Here is a 15,951-nt window from a genome sequence, read left to right as displayed (position 1 = left end):
CAAACACATGCTTCAACAGCAAGCAATAAGCGTATTGCCAAACACTTCAAGACGGTCAACTGATGAAAATACTGTCATATGGGTCCAGCCCAGTTCAACGATGATTTGTCAGTTAGCCAGCCAGCCTTCTTTGTGAACTTCCACCAAGTCAAGCTTGCAGGTTTACACTAACTACTCAGGCATTTGTATTTATTTCACTCGGTGAAAATTGCTGATCACGTTCAAATCAATCTGTTAAATCACCAAATTAATAGTTTTGCTTTCAGCTTATTTCTGAACATTACACACGACAACAAGCCCCAACAAACGTCGTTGAAGCAGAACAATTAAATAACAAGCAAACGGATGGATCATTATTATATCTTATTATATATCTCACAAATAAATATATATATACATATATTTTTTATAACTATATCTTAATATACCAATCGTGTTCTGTGTATTCACGATGGGTTCATCTTGCACAAGAAAGCCTCATACAATTGGGACGGTAAAATTTTTTAAAAATACATTCAAACTATACTTTTTTTCAAAAAAACTAAACTCATTTTTGGATGAGAACATCTCAATGAGCTGCAAAACAAATGCAAACATTTCTCATTTCCTCAAACACACACACACACACACACACACACACATTCTCTCTCTTTCTTTCCTTCCTTCTCGCGACGAATGCGGTGTATGCCGCTTGTGCGCTACTCATTAATACGAGATTCAGTAAAAATTCCACTAAATGTTCAAGTTCGTATTTTAAGCATATTTTTTGAAAATTTCTTCAGGAAAAAAACTAATTGTAGATGAATAAAATTTTTTAAACTGCTTCGCGTTTGAAAACTGAAACTAATGACAGATGTAAAAAGAAAAGCAGAAAATACCGGTCGCGATTGAATAATAAAATGATGCAATTTTACAAAAGCAATAACAAATTATGCACGAAATATTTTAAATATTTTTGAAGGTAAATAAATTTGGGTGAAATGCATATATATTTATATATATATATATAGTTTAATGCAAATTGGACAGCTTCGAAGCAAATCAATGCTAGCTAATCTTTGCCAAAATCTCCTCAATCGCACATGCTCTCCATCTCTCTCGCAACGTTAAAAATTAAAACCTCTTTCTTCAACACTCATTCCACCACCACTTATTGTTCTCTATTTATTTATTTTTTTTATTTACTTTAAATTTATCATTAACATTTCCAATGCTACAACTGAAATGTCTTTTTCTCGTTTAAAACCTATTCAAATTGTTGAACAATAAAATAGTAAAGAAAAAAATCATCCATTATCCATCCAATTTTCTTTTTGGATTCTTTAAAATATTCTTAATTGCGCGCTTGTTGTACATTTTCTTCTTTCTTTACGGCGAAACAATACAAATTTAACAAAATTGAAAAAGATTAAATTCGTCAAGTATAAAATAGTTAATTAGGCGATTTGGGAAGAATTTGAAATGGAATAAATTTCGTAATTCGTACACATTCAAACATTTCATTAGCTAAACGAAGATCCATCCTTTGCTGCTTCATCAAACCAAACCGCTAATAATATATCACCGACTTTTGAAACTAATTGAAATTGGTAATGATCAGCAAGCATTGCGACTAATGTCAATAATAGTGAGAAACAAAAAATGCTCATCGTTGTATGCATGCTGCAGTATGCCTGATGCGAACGTTGGGATGAAAGAAAAACGAAAATTGCACGTCTGCTTGTTGTTATATTATTACACGACTGCTGCATACATACATACATACATACATACATACGTACGTACGTATCAGAGAGAACTGATGGAATTGTTGGAATTGCTTTAAAATACAAAATTGAAGAACAGCTACAATTTTCACCAAAGTACAATTCCATTCATAACGCACTTTGCCAAGTCGAAACCGCCGAACTATGCTTAGCTAAGCAATAAGAAAAAAACACATACCCTATCAGTGGGCAGAGTTTGACTGAAGCGAAACAAATTATTTCTTACTCTGATCTCGTTCACTACTGCGCATAGCAAGGATGTGTGCGATTGTCTTATCTGATGCTGCTTAGCCAAGGCTAATAGTTTTGTCAGTTGTAGTATTATCATTTAGGTGAATGATAATTTATGGATGCAAATTTTAACACTCTACTGGAAATTATGTACATCGTCCATTTCTCACGCTCATCAGTATCAGCCTTCATCCACCGTGCGTAAATAATTGTAATTGATTTTTCTCTTCTTTTCCGTTGGATTCTTCTTGATAAATATACAAGACAAGAACCTATCCAATATTCGACAGCATCACATGGAACCCACAAATTGTGAAGCAAAGTCAAAATTTCCATCATTTTGAAATTATGCAAAATAAAATAAACAATTCGAATGTGATACAAGTTTACGATACTTATATACTGATGATAACGCTCTGCATTCTAGATGAAGCAAGTAGAAATGCACCGTGAGTGTAACATGCGAGCTAAGCTCAAAAAATGGAAAAGACTAGCTGATATTCAATTAAAACACCAAAAATGAATTTCCCAATTTAAATAATGTGTCAGAGGTCAAATTATTGGTGTGTATTGTTTAATAGCTGATCGACGATGCAGATTCAGTGAAGCATAAGCATTGTAAAAGCTTGATTTTCGGTTGCTTGTTGTCATAAACAATTTCGAGAAAAGTTTAACTGGTTTCTTCTTATTCTTTTCTCTTTGGATCAAATTAACTTGTCTATTCAAGCATGCAAACCGCCATTTACGTGAGGACCAGCTCGGGGAAATTGTCTTTCCATTCATCTTTAGCGTGACAAATGCTAACAACCGGGATACCTCTGAATCACTGAGACAATTGCAAATCACGCAATGACTGTAAATAGACGCTAGCCGTGAGCTGTGTCAAATTATACTCAAAATCACGTTGAATTCAAATCTGTTTGCCACACATAATATTTGTCCAAATAAATGCGCGCGAAACAATGATTCATTGTTGTTGTTAGTATTTTATGCCCTTGATAATTTAAATATAATAAAGTCACTGTATCAATGTTTACATATCCATTCATTTTACAATTAAGAGGCGTTTGTAGTTATCACTATTAACAAGAAAAAAAAAGACTACATATATTCGACTAATTTCATGAATCATTTTTAAATTTCATTGAAATAAAACGCTTTGCAAATTCCGCTTGATTTTCTTCTTTAATGCCCATATATTATCTTATTCTGTTTTGCTGCTGCAGAAATATTTTTCAACCGTTGTAAATTGATAATTAAATTGACTAAATTGAAATGTCAGCAGCACTGAGAAAAGCAGAGAAGTTTGTGGAGCTGTTGCTTGAAAGCAAGTTTCAGATCGTGAAGATAAAATATTAATAATAATCCATTGAAGGTGTTTCATGTTTAGCCAAAGTAAAGTTTCATTTTTTCATTTTCACTATTTCAGATATGCAAATTAGTTCACTAATTAAAAATTATACCAGTTATTCACTAACACAACTTTGCTCATCATTGTACAATTGAAAAAATAGTGTTGAATAAAAACTACATAATAAAAGATGAAATAAATGAACACTTACCAATTTAAAGGACGAATGAAAAAAAACTAATTTGTAGTAGTTTTCTGTGATTGTTGGTGTTGTGTTGTGTGGTTAATGAGTGGAAGGCATCAGTGGTAAATGATGAGCAATGGAGTATAAAAAACGGCAACATTAAAGAAGAAGATGTGGAAGAAGTGCCTTGGCCATCAATTGGGTGGCAGTAGAAGCCCAGACTACGGCCAAATAATGCGTCTGAAATGACAAACTAGCTAGTATCTTGCCCATTTATTAATTAGCACTTTACTGTGACAAAGCAATCTGATGAAACATCAATGAGATTAATTAAGGATGTATTTTTTTTTTAAATCATGTAAAGGCGTGCACGGCGAGAACAGAAAACAAACAAAATTGAAGATTGTACACTTGAAGAGAAGAAGAATAATTAAAAAACAACAATTCATATTTTTATGTTTAATATTTGATTGAATTTATAGCATTTTACAACTGTTGCATTCAAAACTTTACGGCATGCCTTTCCTCACAGAAACAGAGTTGAATGCAAATAAAAAAAGAAGAAAAATCAATCGCAGTTCACAGTTCAACTCTCTCAAATTTCAAAAGCTTTTACTGCTCATTGAATGTGATGATATTGGTAAAAATAGATCCCATCTTACATATTACTGTGCAACAACAACAACAACAACAACAACAACAACAACTTGTAATTTTCTTGAAGAGGAAATTCATTTATTTCATAAATATACCAACTACTGTTCGCCGACTTTTAAATTTGCATAAATTTACAAGCTATCATTATTAGATAAAGCGTGTCGGCTAATTAGCACCGATAAAATTTTGTCAGATATAATTGAAAACTGAAGCTCTCTCTGAAGAAGAATTTGGTTGATAGCAGCAATTTGAAAAATAAGTCACAAATTATTTGTTTTAACTAACACTGAAATTTTCATTCTCAATTTATTTTAATGATAAATAAATCTTTCACCGAGCAATGCCTCTGATTTTTCTAATAATTATCATATATTTTTTTCAGTTTATTGAGCATTATTATTCTTATTATTATTTTTGTCGTTGTTATTGAATAATATCGCATGAGAATACAATTTTCATTCGAGTAAATGCGAATGTGAGCATTAATAATAATAAGAAGAAGAAGAAAAATAAGAAACTGTTATCGTAGAGGATATGCTACTTTTTTATGACAAAGTTTATCAAAAGTGAAAAGCAATTTTTCAGCCAAGCGTAATCTGCCAGAAGCAGTTGCCCTTTGTTAATATAAGTAGGATGTTTTATTACTATTATCAATGTCCAAAGTTATGTGATTCCCAATTGATTAATTAACAATCATCATCAGTCACGTGAGACAAAAATGAGAAAATACAGTCGACACGATGATGCATTGCATTTCAGCTAACAGGCACAATTTGTGCATTTTTACAATATCCTCAGTTTATTACTGAAAACATAAAAAAAAAACAATAGAACAGAAATAATTCCCACAACTGTGCGCAGAAGAGATTGAAAGAAAAATTTCAATAACCTTCATAGAATAAAGGTGAATTTTGAAGCAAACAAAAAAATTTTTATTTCAAAACGAACAAAACGCTTCTTTTACTTTGAAACAAAATTCAAGAAAGTTCATTTGATCGTGGAACTGGCATCGTATTTGGCTTTTCTACCTCCATAATGAATGTTATCAATAGTGGGCGTGGTGAAACCGTGACACGCAAACAAATCCTTGAGGAATTTTTTGAAGATACGCATTTACTGACGTGGTTCAATTTTAGCGAATCGAATCGAAGACAAATCGAAAAGCTGCTTTCGGCTGTTTTAAGCCAGCTTATGCAAAAGATGAAGAAGAAGAAGAAGCTTGCCAGCTAGTCTGCCAGCTTGCTAGCTAGCAAAACCACTTAAATGGTCATTAGCGAAAAATTCCTTTCCTGGTAAAAGTGCCTGCCGTTTTGCTTTGCAAACACTCAATCAGGTTGGCTATTTTTACATATGCCAGGTCAACTCCTTTGAGAACACTACAAACGGACAGTGGCTACTTGGCAATTAGCTGAAGTGGACAATTAAAATGATCATCCCTTTGAACAGATTGAAACAATTATCATCTCTCATCCCATGCATGATTTGCTTCATCAAAAATGCTTGCTTTTTTGATAATTTCAAGATAAAACAACAAACAAACAACGAAACAAATAACAAAATGCCAGCAATAATTGATCTCGTCCGGCCAGAGGAAGAAGAAGAAGGGTTCGTTTTAACAGGCACCGAAAATGATAAAAAAAAAGAAGAAGAAGAAGCATACCAAACACCACCAATCACTGATTGACTAGCATGATCGATTAGCAAATTCGAATTATTGTTCACTGAAGTTGTTCGAACAGAAATCAGGATGAGAAAAATGAAGCTGAACATTTAAACACACCTCCCTTTCAAGCAGGTAACAATTTTACCACAGTTTATGGCATTTTCAAAAATATTCCTCATCTATTTCAATTTTGTACTTAATCCCCTTTATTCTAAACAAACTCGTCGACTTGTATGTTATGTGACACGTTATGTGACTAAAAAATAGAACATCAATCATAAAACTCAAGAGGCAAGTTTGTAAGCATATGACTAAAAGCCGATAAATTAGAAATAAAAAAAATTTACCATCTCATGCAGATAGAATTATAAATATTACATGCTGTTGTTATCAATTTATTGTTTTACATGAAACCACTAGTAGAAAAGGGAGGGTTTGTTCAAGTCGAGAGAGGGAGAGAGAGGGTTGAATTGAAGAAAGAAAAACGTACTTCAGAAACGACAAGATTCGATGATAGAGGACCGAAATTTAAATGGTATATAAAATAAAACTCATTCTGTATCCACTGGTGCTATCAGTAAAGATTTTATTTTTTTTGCTTCACAACTTTTCCAGTGAAAAAGCACAAATCAAACTATGAGTGCACTAATGAAGAAAAAAAAACTTATGAAGAAAAAACTACTGAAAAGTATTTTATTTTTATTATTAACAAATTTTAAACTTGCACTTTAATTAATTTTTTTCATAGGAATCATCATAGCTTGATTGTGCTGATAGTTTCTTTTAAAGAAATGAGCAATTTACACTTTCTACATTCAATAACTTTGCTAAAATAAATTAAGTCAATTTGAAGGCAAAACTTAACAAGCTAATCCAACGGTCAACTGTGAACATCCCCTTCAGCATAAATATATATAATGACAAAGAGAAAGAAGGTGTTTTCAGAAAAGTATCGGAGTTTGAAAATTCTTCACATTCACACTATTTATTGTAATGAATGCAATGAAATTTACTTTCTAATTTGCTGATTTAAATCCACTCGAGCAAATAATTGATTTCACCGAAGAAGATATCAACTTATAATAAAGCTTTGAAGAATTGCATTCACACGCCGGCTACATTGAACTGCTCATTGACCAATTCATTCATGGTCGAACATGATAAACAATTATTGTATTAATATTGTCAAATTTTGAATTTCTTTTCCTTTGCAAAAAGAAAAGCAAACTAAACATGTGTAATAATGAAGAAAAGTAATTTCGACACATCAACACGTAGTAGATATATATATATATTTCTATGCATGTACCTCAGGAGTTGTTCGATGGAGCTAATTTGCATTTAACAAGCAATGGAAGAGTTACTTTTTTCCACATGACGACTAACATATATAGTTGTTTAGCTCTTGGTGGACACTGAATGGCGAGATCGATGCACGCGTCGTCAGCAAGTCTCAAATGTGCAAATAGAATGATATATTTTCACCCGGGTGCGATAGAAGACGTGCAGAAGTCCATAATTGAGCTTTTGCCACGCCTTGCTAGCACACAGCGGTGCTTCAGTCGATTTGAGACATTCGTACACGGTTTTCTGTGCGCCACGTGGGAATGCAGAACGTGAAATTTGATTCTTTCAAAATAGCAACTTTCCAAATTTCAAAAACATTACAATTCACCATCACGGTCGTAAATTAACAAGCTCAAAAACCATAATCGAATTAATATTACAAATCTGTTTAGGCTTATCAACATAAAAATATTGTTGAAGTGAAACAAAAATAATAAATAAAATCACAACGGAATTCAATTATTTATTTGTGGAGTTAGGGCTATTATTGAATGAGAGAAACAGACGCGTAAGCTGGCGTTTCCGAAAACAGCTTCCGGCTGTGCATTGAGCCGAAAGCTTAAATGACATCATTCTTTCTTAAATCGGCATTGTTAAAAGTTATACTACCCATTTACCTATCTATCTATCTATCTGCATTCACGTACAGAAAAAGAGCACGCATAAATAAATCAACTCTTGTCAAAAGATAAAATTGCCAAACAATGAATAAACAATGTCATCAAAAAAATGTTTCAACAATTCATTCATCGCATTAATTAAATTTAAAACTAATTTTATATTTTTCGAAAAAAGAAAATTCTTTTTCTATCAACTTCAAATTTGCATACTTTCCCAAAAAGCAAATATTTTTGACAAACAATGATTCGTTGATTAATTGACTGGAAACGACGAATAATTAATTTATGGTACTAATGGAATAAATAGCTTCAGGATGATCATTTGAAGCATGTTCACACGGAAAATGAAATACTGTTTAAAAAAGTCAACCGCTCATGTTGGAAGGTGACATTTTGCAGAAAAGTTAGCTTCTTGCCGACGCTGATCAGAAATGAAATTTTGTACTCCACTAAACAAATTTCACTCCAATTAAATGTTCCTCACTACAACATTAACGCACGCGCAGTGCTAATCATTCATCACACGAGCAAGTTTCATGGAAACTTTAAATAATTTTTTAAAACCATTCTGTATAAAAAGTTTAATTTTTTTATGTTCAATAATCGTAAGATGAAACAAAATGGACATCAGACAAGCAAAAACAAACAATCAATAATGATACTGTTCTTAATTGATCGTTTGTTTGCTCATTTGCTTTTTTATAAATGTATAATAATGAGATGAAATTTACCTGTCCTTAATTCAAAAAATAACAAATATCATTGCACTGAAGCAGGCTGTGTGGATAAAAAAATGTTTAAGATGAAAAAATTTATGCGCAATAAATATGATTGCTGAATCTGAAGTGCAATAATTGCTAATCAGATTTTCACTCTGATCCTTCCTATTTGTCTTTGAATGTGGTCGGTTAGTTTAAGCTAAAATCAACTGGCTATTTTGTGCTTGTTGTCATTGATTCTGTTTTGCAAATATTAATGAAGGAAAATTTCCAAACATTCTTGACAGATGGGATGCAAAAAATTTTTCACTCAAATTTGGCACTTCATCATCATTGGTTTCGCTAGTGCTGCGGCTAGGAGAGAGGAGAGGTGGAGGAGGGAGGGGCCGCGTGTAAGCTGCGGTGTGTTCCGAAAATCCTGTGCGTTTCTCGGAGGCTGCTGACAACTTTACAGCGCATGTTTTGGGCGTCAGTCGACATCTCAAAGCAGAGTGGATTATGCGGAATGTATTTTGCGATTGCCGAGCTCAGTGGAAAATTTCGAAAATCATGTTTTGACTAAAAGCCCTTTCGTGTGGCATTTGGAAGACAAGATTCCGCAACTGATTTCCCCCCGCCCGCATCTCGTCATGTTCGACAGCGTTGAATGTGTTCTGTGAACAGTTGCTCATCCGACAAAGTCCAACCGCAAAGGAACAATTGAAAGACAAGCTTTTTGAGCTTGCTCTTTCGATATTCAAACGAACAAATCACTGATTCATAATTTAAAAGAATTGAAAAAAAATAAGAAAATCAAAATCCACCATCCGGATTTATAAAGGATGCCAGTAATATTATGAATTTCATAAGAATAAAATGATTTTCATTCGTGAAAACCTACATACACTACAATAAGCTACCCATTTCTCATTTTTTCAAAGTCAAACTAAATCATCCCCTTCTTAAAAAAGCATTTCCATGAATTATTATTTATCAATAATAGTAAAAAGGAAAAATTACAAAAATTCAACTAATTTCATGTATCGTATATGTTGAAATAATTACTTATATAAAAACAAAACAACATTTATTGTTTTGGCAGACGTTAGTGTTGTTGATAATATAGTAAAAGCAAAATAAAAGTATAATCAACGCATTCGATTTCAAATCGACATGTCTGTTTTGCGCTTTGACACATGTACATCTATTTGCATGGGATAGATTTTTTCGCCTGAACAAAAAACTTTGTCAAAGATTAGAAAATTTGGTTTCAGTTTGTGAGAAAAAGCATCTGCCGACGACATTGTCTGGCCGTTTGTTGTTCCTCCTGCTCTTCCACCTCTTCCTCTAGATTCAATTTGCAACTGTCGCCTGGGGCTTTGAAAAATCACTTCACAGAGCAGAAATTTCCGTATTCAAGTCAGATTTTAATAATGCACACGCACGAGATGATTTGTAAAAATTTGAAAAATTAATTTCACTTCTGACAAACAAGCACAACAAAAAAAGTTTGGGCTCATTTTTCACAAACTGTTTGTTCAATACTGCGTCAACAGAATTGGTATAGTCTAATGAGATATCCGCTTGATTGAAGAACGAAACCGAATCACTACATTGAAATGCAACCATAATAATTTGTGAATTTGAAGCATTTATTATCGGATGAATGAATCTATAAAGCGGTTAGGCTGTTTAGGTAGATCATTTATCTCAACACCAGTCAACAACAAAGCCTGCCATCGTTATACTATTGCATGAATGTTCGTCAATAAGAGAAGGGAAGAAATTCAATCTTGTAACTGAACGATACAGTGACATTCATCTTACACTTGCCTGTTTATAAATGCTGTTGGCTACTTTGAAAATCAATCACCCATGCTGTGATCACCGCAGTTCTTTTCTATTGTCAGCATCCGCTTCTTATGATTGCAGTTTACTTTTTCATAGTCAATAAAAATTTACCATCATTAGTACGTTTATTATGCACAACGCTGCCCATCAGAAAATTGCAATTATAAATTAATAACAAACAGCATCATAATGCATGAAACCTAAACAGTACACAGACTATCCTTCAGAAGTGTAATAGATGACGTTGTTGTAATTGGTCTTATTGATGTAATTGTTATTCCGGTAATTTTCAAACCAAGAAATTGTTATAAATACAGAAAGGAAATAACAAGAAGCCCATACAGAGTGAATTCGCAAACAAGCTTCTAAACAATAATGCAATGCATTTGCAATGTTCATCATTCATTCATGTATGAAATTATGTATTTTTTCCACTGCAAGCTCATTTAAAATTATGCAATTAAACAAAATTCAAAGCCAAAAATAACTGATCTGTCCTGTTCTACTTTTTTAGTTTATCAAAATTTTGAACCAAATTAAATATAATATTTATTTTACAAATTTTTCACGTTCACGCTAAATGCAATCAAAATAGACTAATTGCAAATCACAACAGAAAATAATTATTTTGAAAAATGGTTTGAAATTATGATTATTTTTTTAAGTGATGCTTTTTAAGCATATAATTCTTACTCTATTGATCTGTTGCCCAGAGTTCGTGAAAGACTTTATAAGCTGGTACAAAATAATATGCTTACGATGAATTTAATTTTGAAAAACCGTTGCAAAACGTAACATTAATACATCGTGGACAATTGGTTGTCCATAATATGAATCTATTTCGTATTTTATTAAATGGTCAATCAGAGAATATCTGGGATTTAAAGTTTGGAACTGAAGATTTTCTAAAGTGTGAATGTGATGGATAAATTAATTCTGTTGATTAAACTATACACTGCAGAAGCCTTATGCAAATAGGATTGATTGTTCACTTCACCGTGAAATTTTTTCCCTCGCACTCTCTACAGTAAATGATAGTCAGTTGAATATTGTTTGTGAAGAGATAACGCGTGATTGGTGTTTTGCTTGCTTTGTTTCGCTCTGACTGATGACGAAAAGCATAGCAATCAGAGATAGAATGCAGAATAAAATTTGAAATTTCACTTAAATTTGCAAAGTTGTTTCAATAACGCTGTCCGCCTACACAGATGAGATGAAGAATTCAAATATTTGCTGAGAATCTTGTAAAAAATGTTAAGAATTCAGTTTCACCGTGCACCGATTGCTTGGAAAGAATAATTTTTGAAAAAAAAAAGAATATATTTTGGTGCAACAAATGATTTAGACAACACTTACCATTTTATTGAAAAAATTTCCCATTGCTTGTTGAACTCTGAACAGGAATGAGGTATACACAGGTGATGTTATTGGTATAATTTTGAAATTGCCAAACACCGCTGATGCAGAACTTGCTAGCAGCGTGCTTTCAACAAAGTTCTTCCAAAAGCCAAACCTCTCAGATTGACCGACTCAATGTAACTGCCCGCGGCTTCGGTGACACTGTTATTCCACTTTGGGGCAGCAGGAGTTCTCCAATTTCAAGCAACCGCTGACCAACGTCCATTGAAAAGCAACAGAAAGTTCCTACAAAGGCCAAAACAAATCAATAAACCATGCTGACTAGCAAGCAAAATTGCAAATTTATACAAATCTATGCGGCGGCAAATTAAACGATGACTGCACTGTAGGTAAAGCATTACGCGCTTCCGAGTACTACTTTTCATACATAAACGAATTCTTCAATTTCCTCCGTTGACATCAATCACAGTTCCAATAAAAAGTCTGCCTTTCAGCGACGCTGGTCAATTTTTTGGTTTAAGGTTCCTGCAAACGGCGACATCTGCTCACTGGCGGGCCATCTTCTGGAACCGTTGAAATCACTAAAGGACAACTGCATCATGATAATATGCAAAATCGATCATCAGTCATTTGTTCACGTTCACACGATTCATTTATTTAAGCAGCTTACATTTGATCCTTGGTAAAGTCTTTTGAATTGATTTGTACAAGCAAAGATTAAATTAAGAAAAACAAAAAAATGGCCCACTGTTGACTGCATTTTCAAACTATACTTTTACTGCTCAGCATTGTATGCGTATTTTAAAGACGCTTTTTTACAATTATTTGTACAAAAAGTTTCAATAATTGCCAATTTATTAACATTTTTCTTAACATAAGTAAATTTTAATTTTAAACAAATTTATATGCACTTTGATCAAATTTTGATTATATTAACTTGTATGTATCTGGCTTTGAGTGAAACCACAAATAAGAAATGTTCATTTATTTGCTCAGTTCATTTGTGGTGATCATTAAACAATTGCAAAGTGCTACCTTCACAAGAAAATAAAATACTTAGTCGTTATAAATCATTAAAATAAATATTTAAATTTGCATCACCGATTACTTTCCATATGATTGATGATTGTGATTTTGGCTGATATTAAATTATTATCAGTTCACTAGAGATTAATGATCATTAATCGATTTACAATTTTTCAAATTCCTCATATTCATCATAGTTTTAATTTATTTTGTTAATTAAATTTCACATATAAAACCTATTGAACAGACGAAGCTATTTACTTCAATACAAGATTGTTTATCATTTGCGTTTTCATTTAAACTTGAAGAATGGAAATATCAACAGGATTTTAAACATTCTATAATAGTGTATTCGAGGTTCTTGAATTTTCATTATGCACTTCCACGTTGTTAATGGCGCTTTTGACTTGGCATGTAAATTGCTCATTCACACTGCTATTAGATTGTTCATCACAATAGTTTAATGCGAACAGTGAATAATGGACGTGGAACTGTTAGATTTGAAAGTTGCAAAATGCTTCTAGCAAAACCCTCAAAGGATAATGCATAAACAATAGCTACTGCAACATTTGAAGAAGCAAAAAATATGAAAATTTGCATGCAAAAAAAGTCACACTTATTATAAATTAATTTTTCTGAATTTCTTTCAACATCACATTCATCACAGCTGTCAAGCAGTTAACTTCTGAAAATTAAAAATCAAACTGTCATGACAGATTTGTATTCATCAACATTATCTTATATTGCTTAATACCATGCCCTGTCAGATGTCGAAAAATTGATTAAAAAATTTTTGAAAACTATACATTCTTACTAATTAATAAATTAAAAAAATCTTTTAGTAAATGAAAAATTATGTGATGAAACTGTAATAAAATAACTATTTGTTATTTCCTAAACTTTCGATATTTGTAACAACATACCGCTGAAAAATACAAATTAAAAAATAAAAATTTATAAAAAATGGATTCAAAATGCAGCATAAATTTATATGAAAAAATAATAATAATAAAATGAAAGAAAAATGAAAACGGAAATTTCAGTTAATTTGCACAATTGCTGATCAATGATGAGCACAATTAGAACACGTGAAATTACTAATTTGTGCACAATTAATTCAATTATTAAAAAGAAGTGAATTATAATGAAGATTTTAATTGACTAACTCATACAGAAACAAACAATTAAGCAATTTATGACAAAATTCATCTTCATATTCTTTTTTATAATGAGAAGAATTATGCTTGTAAAGGGGAAATGAAAACACGAAACGTTTCGTTTTCTGAAATAGCTAGTAAAGATGCTTTACATTGAATTTTCTAATCGACTCATAAAATCAACAATAAAGAAACCAAAACAGTGAAAATAAATTTATGCAACATTATTACAATCAGCTAGTCTCAAAGCAATGACTTTGATGAGACTGTCTTTCAATCCCACCCTCCACAAAAAACCCTAAAAATTATTGCTATTAGACGACTGTTATACGTCGTCGCTTGTTGTTGTAAATTACTTTTTTCTATTGAAATAATCAACTGTTACAGTAAGCTGGTCTTTCTTATCTACCCGTTGCCTAACAATGGCCTTATAATCTTATGCAAACAATATACGTTCTACAATTCAAGTTCATGAACAAGCAATTGTTAATGAATTAGAAGTGAATGGAAATCAGAAAATTAAAAACAATAAAGAAAACAACAAAAATAGTTAAAATCAGAGATGACAAAAATAAAGGAAAATCGCTGCTTGGACGTGTGGAACAGAGCGCAGAAAAGTTTGTCCAACTCAGACGCGCAACCGTTGTTCGCTCGGGCCGACAAAATAAATATGCAAATTTCATTGCGCGAATTTGGGCGGTTGACGGGGAAAAAGAGAAACGAATGTGTTGTTCAAGAGCTTGACGAGCAAAAAGAACCTTACACAACGCGATTCATGTACAAATTTATGTAGAAATTATTTTTTTAATTCAAAAATTAAACACAATTACATCATATTAAGTATTAAAGCGCCAAAGTTATTATTGTATTTGATTTTTTCATATCAATCAACTGTTATTAACTAATATGGACAGATTTTGCATTGAAAAATGCCCTCAAAATGTATGTAATCAATTTTGAATAATGATAATAAGTGAAGGGAAGAAAACATACCTTATCATTTTTGCCGCAAATTCAACAACCATATCAAGCGCATCAAACGTTTAATAAAAATTGAAAAACATCAAATCAACCGCTGTTGAAATGGCTATTAAATATTGTTGAAAAATTGATACGACGAACTGACGTTAACATGGTGAACGCAACATGGTGAAGGAGTCGAATGAAAATGAGACAGTTCGCGCGTCAGTGGGATTTAAAGAAAAACAAATTTGAAAAACCGGTCGATGGCCTACATAATATAGGAACGCCCACGCAGAGAAAAATTTGAATTTCTTCAGGCAAACTGTACTTTCAAAAATATCGTACAAAACCATTAAACTTTATGATCATTTTTGAACGCACAAAAAATGTTTCATATTAAAATTCAATTCATATATTTATTCAGTGTTGATTATTCGTTTTACTGATTTTTATTTCCACAGAAAAAATTAGCATTGTTCTGTTTAGTTGTCAAATATAAATATACTCATTAGATGCTTTTCATTTATTATGTATTTTGTAAATCTTTGCCAAATGAATTTGACAAAACAAAACCAATTCATAAGATATAACATTGTAGCATTTTTTAAAATAAATTCATTTGAATTAAATTAATGCAGTGGATAAGTATCAAACGAATTACACTTTTATTGTAAAGCTAAATTCATGTAAGTGAAAAGCTAATTTTTACTCATAATATTTTTTAGTTCTGTACTTGATAAAACGTTCAGATTTTGAATGTTTGACTGAAATGTATTTTTATCAACAAAAATATGTTAGATAACATTTTACATGTCACACGTAACATGCAAAAAACCTAACAATTTTTCGAATACATGAAAACAATTTAGTCTTAATTATTATTGTTGCTTATTACAGTGTTCGCTAAAGTGTGCAAATAATATTTTTACATATCAGTCAGTTTATTTGCAAAAATTTACAATAATTATCACTACTGTGAAAATTAGGTGGCAAATCGTTTGTTTAGTTTATTTTGCCGCGCTTTTGATGTACGCTTAAGTATGGTTAGAAAATACACAGAAACTCGATTGCACGTGTA

General features: G+C 31.9%; 2 protein-coding genes across 2 annotated transcripts; both read right to left on the bottom strand.

Annotated features, from left to right (window-relative positions):
* Positions 1–2,896: 2,896 nt before the first annotated feature.
* Tsp_06782 (hypothetical protein) lies at positions 2,897–3,805 on the bottom strand. Its single transcript, XM_003380578.1, is given in 3 exon segments — positions 2,897–2,991; positions 3,587–3,772; positions 3,787–3,805. 3 exon segments carry the CDS (start codon positions 3,803–3,805, stop codon positions 2,897–2,899), a joined length of 300 nt encoding a protein of 99 aa, XP_003380626.1.
* Positions 3,806–9,680: 5,875 nt separating this feature from the next.
* On the bottom strand, positions 9,681–10,146 carry Tsp_06781 (hypothetical protein). The gene is made up of 2 exons (XM_003380577.1): positions 10,049–10,146; positions 9,681–9,894 (listed from the first exon to the last, which is right to left on the bottom strand). Exons 1-2 carry the CDS (start codon positions 10,144–10,146, stop codon positions 9,681–9,683), a joined length of 312 nt encoding a protein of 103 aa, XP_003380625.1.
* Between the last annotated feature and the right edge of the window lie 5,805 nt (positions 10,147–15,951).

Source organism: Trichinella spiralis, assembly GCF_000181795.1.
Source record: "Trichinella spiralis strain ISS 195 chromosome Unknown Scfld2, whole genome shotgun sequence".
Classification (NCBI taxonomy): Eukaryota; Metazoa; Nematoda; class Enoplea; order Trichinellida; family Trichinellidae; genus Trichinella; species Trichinella spiralis.
This window is presented reverse-complemented; position numbering and strand designations above follow the sequence as displayed.

Bases quoted from the DNA above. Each gene is read 5' to 3' on its own strand.
- Tsp_06781 (XM_003380577.1), bottom strand. From the start codon at position 10,146: ATGGTTGCATTTCAATGTAGTGATTCGGTTTCGTTCTTCAATCAAGCG. The intron at 9,895-10,048 runs GTTTGTGAAAAA...GATTTTTCAAAG, and splicing joins GACGCAGTATTGAACAAACA to CCCCAGGCGACAGTTGCAAA.
- Tsp_06782 (XM_003380578.1), bottom strand. The intron at 2,992-3,586 runs GTTTTTTTTCAT...TAAATTATCAAG, and splicing joins CAGAAAACTACTACAAATTA to GGCATAAAATACTAACAACA.